The sequence below is a fragment of the Tupaia chinensis genome, unplaced genomic scaffold (genome assembly GCF_000334495.1).
Source record: "Tupaia chinensis unplaced genomic scaffold, TupChi_1.0 Scaffold000628_1, whole genome shotgun sequence".
Classification (NCBI taxonomy): domain Eukaryota; kingdom Metazoa; phylum Chordata; class Mammalia; order Scandentia; family Tupaiidae; genus Tupaia; species Tupaia belangeri.
Genome location: NW_006160148.1, coordinates 1,609,229 through 1,623,132, shown reverse-complemented (window position 1 = coordinate 1,623,132; position 13,904 = coordinate 1,609,229). Strand labels below are relative to the sequence as shown.

At 55.4% G+C, this 13,904-nt stretch overlaps 1 protein-coding gene across 1 annotated transcript in view; it reads left to right on the top strand.

Annotated features, from left to right (window-relative positions):
- Nucleotides 1–13,904, top strand: part of RHCE (Rh blood group CcEe antigens) — a 59,623-nt gene that overhangs the window by 14,870 nt on the left and 30,849 nt on the right. Inside the window, exons 3-7 of the mRNA XM_006159415.2 lie at nt 1,249–1,399; nt 8,707–8,854; nt 9,560–9,723; nt 10,940–11,077; nt 13,630–13,763. Of these exons, the coding sequence (XP_006159477.1) occupies nt 1,249–1,399; nt 8,707–8,854; nt 9,560–9,723; nt 10,940–11,077; nt 13,630–13,763 (735 nt within the window). The remainder of the gene's footprint in view (nt 1–1,248; nt 1,400–8,706; nt 8,855–9,559; nt 9,724–10,939; nt 11,078–13,629; nt 13,764–13,904) is intronic.

The following is a 13,904-nucleotide window of genomic DNA, read 5'->3' as shown; positions in this document are numbered from 1 at the left end:
TGGTGACATCAGCATCGTCAACGCCCAGGGAAGGGGTCCAGAGCAAGATGATCAGGGGAGAGTGCATTGTCCAGCTCCAGCTCAGTGGACAGAGTGCTGAGAGTCCTCCTCCAGGAAGCCTTCCCTGATAAGTCCAGGCTGCATCACTCTCCCCTCTGATAGACCCCGCCTATGGTATCACAGGCCCTCTTAGTGGGTGGGCTCTTGGTATCAGCCTGTCTCCCAGTCGGGTCGTAAGTGCCTGGAGACAGAGCGGTTATCTCCTCCTGACCCTACACTGAGCACATGCACTTTCACGCAGGAGAACTCAGTAATAGTTTTGTAATGCCAGCCTCAGGGACCAGCAGTTGGCACAATGGCTACATCGCTGGACTCCCATGTAGTTGACCGTGGTTCGAGTCCCGGACCCGGTGACTTAAACTCACGCCGGACACGTGTGTGTGCGTGCCCAAGATCTCGAGAGGAGAATGGAGAAGGGACTGCAGCGTGGCCATCCCCCCAGGGGAGGATTTCTCACTCTCTGTCTCTCTCTGTCTGGCGAGTGCACGCGCCCTATAGCAAAATCCTCTCCAAAGAAAATAAAATAACAATTAAAAACAACAGTGCAGCCTGTGTTGGTCTCTGTGCCAGTCTCCGTTCTAGATGCACACACATCAAGACCATCCCTTCTCCTGCCCCTGCACTACCGTGAGGTAAGAACTGTCATCACACTTAGAGACGGAGGGCAGGTTCAAGGGGATTAAACAGCCCCAGGCAGCTCAGCTGGGACCAGAAGCCAACTTGTCCTGTTCCTAGTCCGGGCTCTTGAGCTGCCCTGGAGAGGGAGACGTGGCCCCAGACCAGGGTGGCAGGGGACTGAAGGGTGGTTGGCTCACGAGTGAAGAGCGCCCTCTATCGAGCATCCGTGAGCGCTATCCGCGGAAAAGGAGGCCCCTTGAATTCTGGTTGTCAGGCCCCGGAAGGGGCCCTGCAGGAGCCTCCTGAACTCACCCTGACATTCGTATGCGAACCCCGGGCACCCCCAGCACGGACGAGTGTGTGTGGATCGGTCTGATCGGGTAATGCCTCCCTTTTGGGGGAGGGCTGAAGGGGACCCCAGGCTCTGTGGCCTCGGCCGCCGTGGGTGGGAATCCTGTCTTCTTCTCCACCCTCTCTGTGCTTGGACAGTGCCGGAGAGAGTGGGCGCCCAGCGTTTGCTGAGCGAGGGAGCGAGGGACTGAGAGGCGTCTTCCTTCTTCTCTCCCCCAGAATCCAGAAGGCCACCGTGAGCGCCCTGTCAGTGCTGATCTCGGCGGGGGCTGTCCTGGGGAAGGCCAACTTGGTGCAGCTGGTGTTGATGGCGCTGGTGGAGGTGACGGCCTTCAGCACCATGAGGATGCTCGGCCTGACAGTCCTCGGGGTGAGTCACGTCCTCGGTCCTCAGAGAAGGGGGGCCAGAAGGGGCACTCCCTGTCATTGGCTGGGGTGAGGGGGCTCTGGGATTGTACAAACAGGACTATAAAAGTGTGGTCAATACCGAGGGTTTAAGCAGCCAACACATGCCTTTAACTTCCAAAGTATGATCCCCCTGGATTTTGCTATTCACAGGATAATTATGGGATGTATAAAAAGAGAATGAATCAATTGCCCCACTGGCAGTCACGGTTTGGGGCAATCCCGTCCCCTTGTTCAACGTCTTCCTGCTTTTTATTTTTTTTTTTTAAAAAGAATTATTTATTTAATTTAATTTATTATTATTGTTGTTGTTGCTGCTAAAATTTACTATAGGGCATACGTGCTCCCCTGAGAGACAGAGAGGGAGTCCAGCGCCACCTGCTGGCCCGTAATGTCTTCTTTACAACCAGTCATGGGCGTTCATACCACGAGGATACATACTGTGAAAAACTATGCATCTATTTCTTGTTGGTTTTTTTTTCCACCAAAATAAACTTATACTTTTGTTTTAATTGCCAAAGAATGTGTACGCTTGCCAGAGAAAGGCAGAGAGAAGGAGAGATGGAGAAAGCACCCTCAGATAGGGTGTGGTCCCATCGCAGTTTTTCTTCCACTCTTCATTCTGTCGAGATTTGGGACACACACACACCCTGTGTTTTTGTTTTTAGAGAGATTTCTTCTACAGGGTATGTGCGCTCACCAGACAGTAAGCAAAAAATCACCTCCCTAACCCAGGGGGATGGCCACGCCACAATCCCTTCTCCTCTAGGGATTTTGGACACACATGAACACAAACACTCTCAGCGTGAGTTTGAGGCCACCAGAGCTGGGACTCGAACCACGGTCAACCATGTGAGAGTCCAGTGACATAACCGTCACTCCATCTGCTGGTCCCCCCTGTGTGTTTTTTAAGCTTCAGGGGCAGGATTTGAATTTGGGTCGGCCATGTGAATTCCAGCTCCCAGTAAAATTGTACTTTAATTCTGTTCACCCACAACCTTTCTGAAGACCCCCCTCCTGTGTGATCACATTGCAAAAGATCGTCTCGGTTTGGAGCCGGCTGTGACGCGTGGTCAGTCCAGCGGCGCCCTCTCCTTTGCCACGACTCGGACACTCGGTGATGACTCGCTGCCACGGACCATCTCGTGGACCAGAGAGGGGACAGGACTGCCCCAAACCTGAGACAGGGAGAGGGAACGCAGTGACAGGGTGTGTGGGAGAAAGAAGGCTGCTGTGGTGTCAGAGACCGGGGCTGCGTCTGCTCCGCCCGTGTAGCCCCGTGGCCCCCAGGACTTTGCCGTCTGCATTTGAAGACATCATGCCCGCCTCCGGGCACGGTGTAGCCCCGTGGCCCCCAGGACTTCGCCGTCTGTCAGAGACCGGGGCTGCGTCTGCTCCGCCCGTGTAGCCCCGTGGCCCCCAGGACTTTGCCGTCTGCATCTGAAGACATCATGCCCACCTCAGGGTCTGGAGAGGAACTAAATTAATCAAATGAGATGCTCCATGTTCGTATGTGTGTGTGTGTGTGTGTGTGTGTGTGTGTGTGTGTGTGTGCGTGTGTACGTAGGAAGCATGGTGCTTCTTTGTCACCATATCCACAATAAGGACTTTGGACTCTACTCTCAGAAATACAGGGAGAATGGGGAGTTCTGAGCAGTGGAGAGAGATGAAGAGCTCTCTTTCCTCATTCATTCATTCATTCATTCATTCATTCACTTGCACAGCTGTGGGCTCCTGGACAGAGAAACAGCTTCATGTTCTGCCTTTTCTCTCTATTAAATAAGAAGTGATTACAATTCCTTGGTTCCAAGGAAGAAAATGTGACGGAGCTTCCTTAGGCAGAATGAGGGGGGATTTAGTTCGAGGACCACTGAGGGCAGGAGACACGGCCAGACTCAGACAGGGGCTGGGCCTTGACGCGAGGAGCCCTGCTCATCCCAGCCGACGGGTCATCGGAAAAGTCACGGCGCATTTCTGCACATAAAAAAAAAGGTCATGACCTCTCCGACAGCCTAATAGTTCACGCTTCCCCATCTTTTGGCTCCTTTCCTCACTGGACCAGTGTCTCTGTAACTACCTCCTCTTCACTGAAAAGTATGTCTTGCGTTTCTGCTTCCCAGATCCTGCAGAAAACCCTCTTTCCTCGCATTTAGCCTCAATTCTACCATCCAGGGAGAGGGAATCCAGTTAGTCCACTGAGCCATTTAACTGGTCCAGCCAGCTGTGACTGGCACACAGAACAATATGGCTGTCAGAGAGAGGGGTGGGGGGCCAGCAGATGGCACGGTGGTTAAGGCCCCCGACTCTCTCATGGCTGATCACAGTTCGAGTCCCAGACATAGAGGCTCGCTTTCTCACTTTCCCTCTCTCTCTGGTGAGCACACAAACCCCATAGCAAATTAAAATAATAGTAAATAAAATTAAAATAAATACTTTTTTTTTAAAGAGTGGATTCCTAGAGATGGAGCACGCACTGTGAGTAGGGTATTATAAGCCTTTCTCACTTGCTTTTGTTTATATTTTGTCCAAGAGTGTGTGAGGTCGCCAGAGGCAGAAGACGGGGGAGAAGGAAGTAGCATCCCCACAAAGTGCGGTCGGGCCGCAATCCCTCTCCTCCATTTCTTTCCCCTTGTGGGGTCTTGGACACACACGCACACACACACACACACACACACACGTGTGCCCAGAGTGATTTCAAGTCACAGGGTTCAGGACTTGAATCGCAGCGTCAGCCATGTGGATCAGGCTGCCTTCACCACCATGCCGTGGATTGGCCCGGCCTTCCCTATCTTTTTTTTTTTTTTTGAGAGGTTTTTGCTATAGGGCGCGTGCACTCGCCAGACAGACAGAGAGAGACAGAGAGACAGAAAGCGGGAAATCACCCCCCAGGGGGGATGACCACACCACAATCCCTTCTCCTCCATTCTCCTCTCGGGATCTTGGGCACGCACACACACGCGCCCGGCATGAGTTTTAAGCCACCAGGTCCGGGACACGAACCGCGGTCAACTACGTGGGAGTCCAGTGACATAGCCATTACGCCAACTGCTGGTTCCCAGCCTTTCCTATCTTGATATAGTCTTCGTAACAGCTTTTTTTTTTTTCCCATTTTTAAAAAAATTTACATTCCATTGCAGAAAGAAAGCATCCCCAGTGGGGCATGGTCAAGCCACGATCCTTTTTTCCTCCATTTCTCCATCCTGTCAGGATTTGGCAGCACACGCACACGCACACAAACCCAGCATGTTCCCCAAGCTTCCAGGGCTGGGATTTGAGGCACAGGCAGCCGTGTGGGATCTGATTGCACATGCACTGCACTTAGACAGCGAGCTCCCGACTGGCCCAGCCGGCGCTGAAAGACTGCGTTAACTTAGAGCCGTCTCCTCTCCTCTGCAGCTTTGATTTGCTAGTCGAATGTTCTAGCAGGGCTTAGCACTGATGTTGCGAGTTTACTGCTCTCAAGCAGTCTGCTCAGAGGGAGGGCTCAGGGAACCAGAGCCCGGAACCAGAGCCTTTTCCATGCAGGCAACTTAAAAAATGAGGGCTCTTCCTACTTGTAAAGGCTTTCGCCTTAGAGCACATGCGCCAGCCAGAGACAGAGACAGAGAGAGGGAAAGCGACAAGTCACCCCGAGGGGGGATGGCTACGCCACAATCCCTTCTCCTCCATTCTCCTCCTGGGATCTTGGGCACGCACGCACACATGCCCGGTGTGTTTCAAGCCACCGGGTCTGGGACTCGAACCGTAGTCAACCATGTGGGAGTCCAGCAACATTACTGCTACACCATCTGCTGGCTCCCAAGAAATGAGTGCTCTAGCCAGTGACCCCCAAGTGTGCTTTCTTGATGCCCGGTAGAGACAAAGAGGAAAAACTGCGGGCCCTCGTCTTTAGACACGACAGAGGGCTGCTCCTCGCCCGCGCGCTCACTTCTCGGATACTCGGTACCCGTTATGCACCGGGCCCTCTCGTGGCAGTGGAAAACACACCTATCGTGGAGCTTCCATTCCAGAAGGAAAGCTGCCGATAAACAATAAACCAGGTGAAAGATTTGGTGTGTTATAGTGAACGGTGCGAGGGGAAAACAGACGGAGAAAGGAGATCGGAGTCGCTGGAGGTGAGACGTTCGCGAGCGTAGCCAGAGGCGGCTTCGCCCTGTGAGCCACTGCCGAGGACAGACATGGAGGAGGCAAGGTCACCAGCCACCGGGGTACCTGAGGACAGCGGCAGGCCCGCGGGGCGGAGGGAGCGGTCCACGTCTGCTGAGGGCTCTCGATCGCCAGTGCCCGTTAGGGTGGTTGGCCTGTGCTAAGGGTAAGACGCAGAGAGCTGGGCCGGCAAGTGGTGTTGCAGAGAGGCGCCGAGTGACCACCAGAGCCAGGTCAAGGTTAAAGGGACTCTTTATGAGCTGCCCACGACTACAGCCTGAGGCTCGGGGGGAGGGGGCCGAGAGTCAGAACTGCAGCCCAGACTGAAGCTGGAGTAGTCTTTTATAGGGGTCTGTTACCGGGGTTTCTCTGCAAGCAGTTCCAGAAGCTGAATCAAGCAGGTTAATTACTTCTGAGGGGAGTGGGGTTTCCATGCAAGCAGTTCCATTGCTAAACACAAGGGTTTGGGGCTAGTTAGCCAAGACAGGAGCAGGTACAGGATGGCGTCCCGGATCCGGTTTTCTGTGTGGCTAGCACAAGCTATTCTCTCATGGGAAGAGCAAGCAGGTTTACAGAAGCAGACAGCCATGCTAGGGGAAGGGAACAAAATGGACAAATAATTGTTCATGTGCAAGATCTGATACACAGCCTTCCACAGTGGCATGGTGGTTACACACTGGACTCCCACATGGCTGACCATGGTTCAAGTTCCAGACGCATGTCCAAAATCCCAAGAGGAGAATGGAGGAGAAGGGACTGTGGCGTGGCCATCCCCCTGAGGGGTGCTTTCTCACTTTCGCTCTCTCTGTCTCTCTTCAAGACTTCACACACCATATGAGGGGGGAAAAAAAAGCAGAGATTTTATTTTTGAGAGGTTTTTGCTATAGGGCGCATGCGTTTGTCAGAAAGACAGAGAGAGACAGAGAGACAGAGAGCGAGAAATCACCCCCCGGGAGGATGGCCATGCCACAGTCCCTTCTCTTCCTTTCTCCTCTTGGGATTTTGGGCACGCATGCACATGCGCCCGGCGTGAGTTTAAGCCACCGGGTCCGGGACTCGAACCGCGATTGACCACATGGGAGTCCAGCGACATAGCCATTACGCCTACTGCTAGTCCCAAAAGCAGAGACTTTTAATTGACTCTTGAAATTCTCTGCAGACCATGCGACCCCTACTGCTTGTAGCCAGGGTGGGCCACTCACACCACCCTTCTGGGGCAAGAGAATTCCAGGGAGCTGGAAGACCGGAGGCGGGAACACACTGGCGGGTGGGGAGGAGGACGGAGGCAGCAGTGGAGAGGAGCAGTGGTCAGGGTGAGTCCTGCAGGTCACAGCAGTGAGGTGGCACCACGTGGCTTCTGAGCAGAGAAGTGACACGATCTGACTCACATTCTAATGGGGTGACTGCCTGCTGCGTGGAGAGTAATCAGTGGGGGACAAGCCTGGGAATGGCGACACCAGCCGGGGTTATTGCAGTATTGCGGGGCAATGGTGATGGCATTGGTGACGGTGGGGACAGAGCAGTGGTGCCAAAACCCAACCCCCCTGGGCGGTTTTGGAATGCACAGCTGACAGCACTCACCGGTAGTCCACGAGCGAGTTACTGAGGAGTACTGCGTTTCATATCCGTGAGGCAGAAGTAGCTGCTATCTAGGGTTTTCTAAAGACTTGAGTTTGGTATTATAAGAAGTCTCTCTGCTTCATATTGCAAAGTTTATATCACTCATCACTCCACAAAGAATTGAAATTCCAGGGACCAGCAGTTGGTGTAATGGCTACGTCTCTGGACTCCCATGTAGTCAACCGCGGTTCGAGTCCCAGACCCGGGGGCTTAAACTTACACCAGGCGCGTGTGCGTGCGTGCCTGAGATCCCGAGAGGAGAATGGAGGAGAAGGGATCGCGGCGTGGCCATCACCCCTGGGGGGTGATTTCTTGCTTCCTGTCTCTCTGTCTCTGTCTTTCTGGCGAGTGCACGTGCCCTCTAGAAAAAAAAAAATTCCACTGAAAATTAAGAGGCTGTGAGAGTGTGTCATATGACTTTTTGTCCCATCTAAGTGGACCTGGGCCAAAAGTGTTTAAAAGCTACTGATGGGGGTAGGGCTGGCAGGTGGCGTGATGGTTAAGGATGCTGGACTCCCACATGGTTGACCACAGTTTGAGTCCTGGACCTGGCAGCTTGCTCTCTCACTTTCCCTCTTTCTCCCTCTCTCACTGTCTCTCTGGTCAAATTTAAAAATAAATAGATAGATAGATAGATAGATAGATAGATAGATAGATAGATAGATAGATAATAGATGATAGATAGATAGATAGATAAAGTTAAATAAAATAATTCTTTTTTTAAAAAAAGCTAGCGATAGGGCTGATAGCACAGAAGTTAAGTTCTGTGCAGAGGAAGCCAGATTCCCATGGCCGGCCAGGGTTTGAATCCCAGCCCCAGCAGACAGAGCTATACACCAGCCATACAATGTGTTCCCGGAGTCCTGACAGGATAGAGTTGAAGAGAAAGGCTCGCAGCATGACCAGACCCTGTTGAGGACTGCTTTCTCTCCCTCTCGCGCTCTCTCTCTCTTGCACACATACATGTGTAAGTGCACACACCCAGGCATGATAAAGGGAAAAAATAAATAGGGCCAGCTGGTGGCATGGTGGTTACAGTGCTGGATCCCCACATGGGTGACTGGCCAGTTTGCGTCCCGAACACAGTGGGTTAAAAATCAAATCTTAAAACTTAAAACTCACGCTGGGTGCACGTGCATGCATGCCCAAAATCCCAAGAGGAGAATGGAGGAGAAGAAATTGAAGTGCGGCCATCCCCTCTCGGAGGGTGAGTTCTCTATTTCCCTCTATTTCTCCCTCTGTCCCTTATCAATGAGTGCATGCGCCCTATAGCAAATTTTAAAAATTAATTAATTAAAAAACCAAAGAGCTATCGGTAATGTCAATCGGTGACCTCCCTGGAATGAACATGCGGTGCCTTCTCGGGCTCTCGGCAGCGGGGCCACCTGCTGAGCTGGGCTGCTAAGCCTGGCCGGTCTTGTGCCGTCCCAAAGCTCAGAAGCTTCTCTGTGCGCAGGCCTGGCTGCAGGCACGGGGCCGACCGTGACCCTGCGGGTTCTGTTGCAGGTGGATGACCACAGCAGCATGATGAGCATCCACGTGTTTGCAGCCTACTTCGGGCTGGCTGTGTCCTGGTGCCTCTCCCGGCCCCTGCCCAAGGCAGCGGAGGAGAAAGAGCAGACAGCGACTAGCCCCAGTTTGTTTGCCATGCTGGGTAAGCACGCGGTGGGGCAGGCGGTCTCATCCCAGGGCTGAGCTAGGGGCTCAGGAAAAAACGCTGAAAATCTCTGTCCTTTACCAGCTTAGCCCGGGACCAAGGCTCTCCCATAAAGACTTGTTCCTCCGAGCAGTGCTGTCGAATTCACGGTCCCATCTAGGGACCACTCTCTGTCACCACCCACTGCGGGGAAAGACCATGACGTTTGTGTTTAAGTTCGTCTACCCGATCTTTCCTTCTTCAACCCGAAGGACGGATTGGACATGTTTAGAAAGGAAGGTCTGAGCGAGAACGAACAGGGGTGGCAGGAGAACAGTCGTCACATTGTTTAAAAAGCTGCCGGGAAAGGGACGACCTCAGAAGTCGTCGGTCAGCGAGCCTGATGGAGGTGAATGACTGTCAGGCCATGGGGCCATATTAAAGTGACACAGGAGGTTTTTTTGGAACAAGCTTTGGCCACCACAGGCCAGGGTCGGGAGGCCTGAGGTCTGTGGACTTCAGCTCCCTGGGTCCGAGTTTCCGTGACCGTCAGATATGCTAGCTGATACCCTCCCACTCGGGGACTCGGAGGGGCCGTGACGAGCCTGAGTTGCACAGCTAGCAGGTGGCCTTGCAGGGACACTCCCATCTAAGTACCCCCACCCACCCAGAGGCTCCGGAGCAAGAATGTGGTTTGGGCCAATGACCGTCTCTGGCCCCCAGGCACGCGCTTCCTGTGGATGTTCTGGCCGAGTTTCAACGGGATGCTGTTCGTTCAGGTGGAGAGGATGAAAGCCGTGTCCAACACCTACTACGCCCTCGCGGTCAGCACGGTGACAGCCACCTCCGTGTCAGCCTTGGCTCATCCCCAAGGAAAGATCAACATGGTGAGGAGGGGCACCCAGGCAGCACCTGGTCCTCTGGGCCCAACACACTCTCCCACACCCTCCACCCGGAGTCCCCCAGGGGAAGGACTTGTCCACAGGGCATGGAGTGGCAGGAGGACCACTGGGCGGTCGGAACGGGCATAGGGTTGCAGCACGCAGGCAAAGGGCCAAAGGGGCTCTGGGGGACTGATTAAGTCCGTCAGCACTGACGTCACACAGACTCACATTTAAGCCCGATTTCTGTTAGTCACGAAAGCCAGCCACCATGAGCGAGGGTCAGAGAATGGACTAGAGTAGAACTAGCCAGGCTCTTTTTTCCCCAAGAAGTTCCAGATGGAATGATCATAATTAATATGTTACTCTAGTCACGTGATCTTGGTCAAGCCACTTGAACGTCCTGAGCCTCAGCCGCCCCACCTGTAAAGTGGGATGAAGAGGCGGAGCGTGTGGCCTGCTTGATGCCGAGTACTCAGTGGCGTGTGCGAGTTTTGTGGGGGGAGGTGGGCGAGGGGACAGCCAAAGACACAGCACGTTCCCATGACGATCGGGGCTCAGCCAGCTGGAGGGCCTGGAGTGAATGACCACGGATGACAGGTTAATGGCGTCATTCCAGGGCCAAGGGGAGCTCTCCGTCACGGGGACCCAGGAGCAGACAGGGCGGGGACATCCAGAGAGGCAGGAGTGGGCATCAGGTCAGGGAAGCCCGGGAGCTGGTCCCAGGGCCCAGAGCTCTGAGGTCTGGTTAGAACTGCTGGGGTCTGATAGGGGGCGGGCCAGGCTCTGGTTCTAGGGAAATCCAGCAGAGCCGCGGCCCGAGAATAAAGCCCCGCTTATCGGAACAGGGCCGAGTCAGGCTGGCAGAGGCACCGGCCGGCCCCCGACAATCATAATGATAAGGCTTCCGTTCACTGGGCATGAATTCATGTCCTCTGCTAGACCCTGGACTAGGGGCTTCACACGTGGGAACTCACTAAGCCGTCAGCGGGCCACCGTGTGAAAAAGGCGTTCTCCCGCGGGCCCCGGACCCTCAGCTGACTCCCTAAGTGCCATCAGTGTGCTCCAGCCTGAGAGGTGCGAGTGAGACCGACCCACGGAAACAGGCCACGCGGTCCCGGTGAGGGGGAGGGTGGCCTTGCATCCAGCTTGCTGAGGAACCCTGGGTGAGGTGGTGAGCTCTCCGTGCCTGCGTCACTGACCCGCCCGCTACTTCCTGCAGACTCATATCCACAACGCGGTGCTGGCTGGAGGCGTGGCTGTGGGCGCCACGTGTCACATGATCCACTCTCCGTGGTTCTCCATGGCGCTGGGCCTCGTGGCCGCCTTGATCTCCATCGGAGGAGCCAAGTGCCTGCCGGTAAGGACAGGACAGCAGACACCCTCTCCGTGGCTGAGACCAGCAGGCCCGTGGGGCCCTGGTGAGCCACCGTGTGGTGTCCTGGGCTGCGTGGGCAGGTGCTGGCGCTCCCTTAGGCTGGCTTCCAAACCTGAGGGAGGAACACATGCCAGCTGGGTGGGTCACTGGCTAGGATGCCAGGAAGCAAGTGACGGAACCCACGCAGGCGTGCTCAGGCAGAAGGGGCATTTGTCACAAGGCTACTGGGGTGTCCTAGGACCCAAAGGCCGCGATGCTGCTGGGACCCCGGAGTGGCCGCACCAAGGACGGTGTGGGAGCCCAGGAAGTCTGCGCTCGGCTTCTCCCTTCGCTCTCCCTGAGCACCTGCTTTGGCCTCACTCCGTGCACCTGCTTCCTCTGCCACGCCACGTAGTGGAATGTCGTCTTCTGCTTCAAAAAGCAGCCAGGCGACTCAGTCGGCCCCGAATCCAAACTCTGGTTTACTTTGGCTTATTTGTCACCTTTGGCTGGAGGGGCAGGGCACGTCCCACGTACGTGGATGCTGCTGGTGACCCTGTGGATGGAGCGGGTGGAGGGGTACCTGGAGGAGGTGCTGCGCTGTCGATCCAGGCCTGTCTACCCCCAGCTGCTTCGCTCTCTCCTAAGTGGGCGCGTTTCCCTTTAGTACCTACTCCACAAGTGCTGACCGCACCGCAAACTCCACCACACCCAGTTGCCTCTAAGAGAACTATTAAGGGGCAACAAGACTCAATGGCTTGTGGAAGAAGGAGTAGACCCCTTTTTATGGTTTGTGCCATCGGGTGCATGTGCTCACCAGAGAGGAGAGAGAGAAAGTGAGAACCACCCGCTGGCGGGGGGGCCACCCCACAATCCCTTCTCCATTTGCCTCTCCAGATTTGGGGCACGCAGGCACATGTACCCAGCGTGATTTTCAAGCCACCAGGCCTGGGACTCAAACCATGGTCAGCCATATGGGAAGCTAGCCACCTTAACCACCATGCCACCTGCTGGCCCTAGGAGTAGACTTTTGAAGGCTAATTTGGATGAACGGCAGAGACCCACGTAGTCAGTTTCGACCCCAGAGAAGACTGTACCAAGGATTCTATCTGAGCACAGATGGGGCCGTGTGCATCCCGTCTTTGCAGTGGGGACGAAGGTCTTGTCTCCTCTGGCTTTGAAGCCCTGAGACGAAGGGAGCAAGGAACGCATTTGTTATGGGCAGTTCTCGGGTTCAGTGTCCACTGCTCTCTGAGCCTCGTTCCTTAGCTCAGCCCCGGGGACGTCGTGGCACTCACGCACCCCTTCGCTCGCGCGTGCAGACTCGCTGTATCTTACCCTCACCCTCGGCTATGGTTTAGTTTGGGCTACGGATACAAGCAGAGTGGTGACGCCACAGCGCACAGCTAAGCTGGCCTGGGCGGGCCAGGAAGTGCTTCCCCGAGCAGAGGACTCAGCTGCTCCGGCTACACTACATTAGCCAGGAGAGAGGCGGGAGGGCGTCCCCAGGCAGCAGCAGCATGGCGAGAGCTCTGTGACAGCGGAGCGTGCGGTTCAACAGCAGCGGGAAGACGTCCTACTGCTGAAGCACAGGGCGGCCTGGGAGAGTCGGGCCAGAGCCTTGATGAACAGACGGCGCTCGGGCACTTCTCCTAGGCTAGCTGAGGCGCTTTTTTTGTTTTTTAAAGTTCATTTATTTCAAATAAAATTAAACAAATAATTAGAATTAAAGTATAATTCTTTTTTACAAAGTTTATTTCATGAGGGAGAGATGGGGGTAGAGACGGAGGCAAGCACCCTCAATGGGTCCCATGCCCATGACCCCGTCGGCTTTGCCAGCCAGTCGGGACCAGGGAGCACAGCCCCAGCAAACACAAGGCCATCGGGGAACCGAGCCCACGCCCTTCCATGTGGCTTTGCGCATTGACGCTGTGCCACCAAGCCAGCCTGGGACTTCTGTTTTGAAGACAATGGGGACCCCAGGAGGGAACTAACCTGATCAAATTCGTACTTGCACCTGTGTCTGCTGGCTCTGGTGGCTGATGCGGAAGGAGCAGGCATGGGAATCTGGAGGGTGGTCAGGATTTTATCTGACTTTTCTCCGGATCGGCCAGGTTGTCTGTGGGACACTTACACTAGGGCGAGACCAGGGAGTCTCTACTGCCCACAGGGACCATCGGCAACACCTGGAGACCGTGGTGGCACTGGCGCAGGTGCCTCTGGTATCCCGAGAGCTGAAGCTGGGCGTTCCCGCGGTGCAGCGAGTAGTGCCCGCCCCGGCGGAACTCTAGCCGACCTGGAATGAGTGGTGCCCTGGCGTGTGCCACGGCCTCATTAGAGAGGCAGGACCGCAGGCTGGAGGCCCCACGCCGCGCCCGCCAAGCCCAGCTGTGCAGTTAACAAGCCCCCAGGTGATGCGTGTGCACACTGAGGCTGGAGAAGCGCGTCTTTGCGTGGCCCGCCCCTTCGGGGGCCCTGGGTGCCCAGACCCGTGGAAAAGGTGGCAGGCACTGTGGGTCTTGCTGCAGTCTGCTCAGCCTGGCGTGTGTTCCCAGGTGTGTCTCAATCGCGTGCTGGGCATCCACGACAGCTGCGGCGTGCACTACACCTTCGGCCTGCCGGGCCTGCTCGGAGGGGTCGCGTACATCGTGCTGATGGTGACCCACAGCATCTGGAGTGGGAAGAACAGGTGAGTCTCCTGGCTCCCCACCCACACCCCATCCCACAGAGGGGAAAGGTGCCAGCGCTCAGCTGGGGCGCACGAGTTCAGGCTAGGCCCTCAGAGAATAGCCATTCCCAGCCCCTACCTGGCATGGAGTCACCGCCCCTG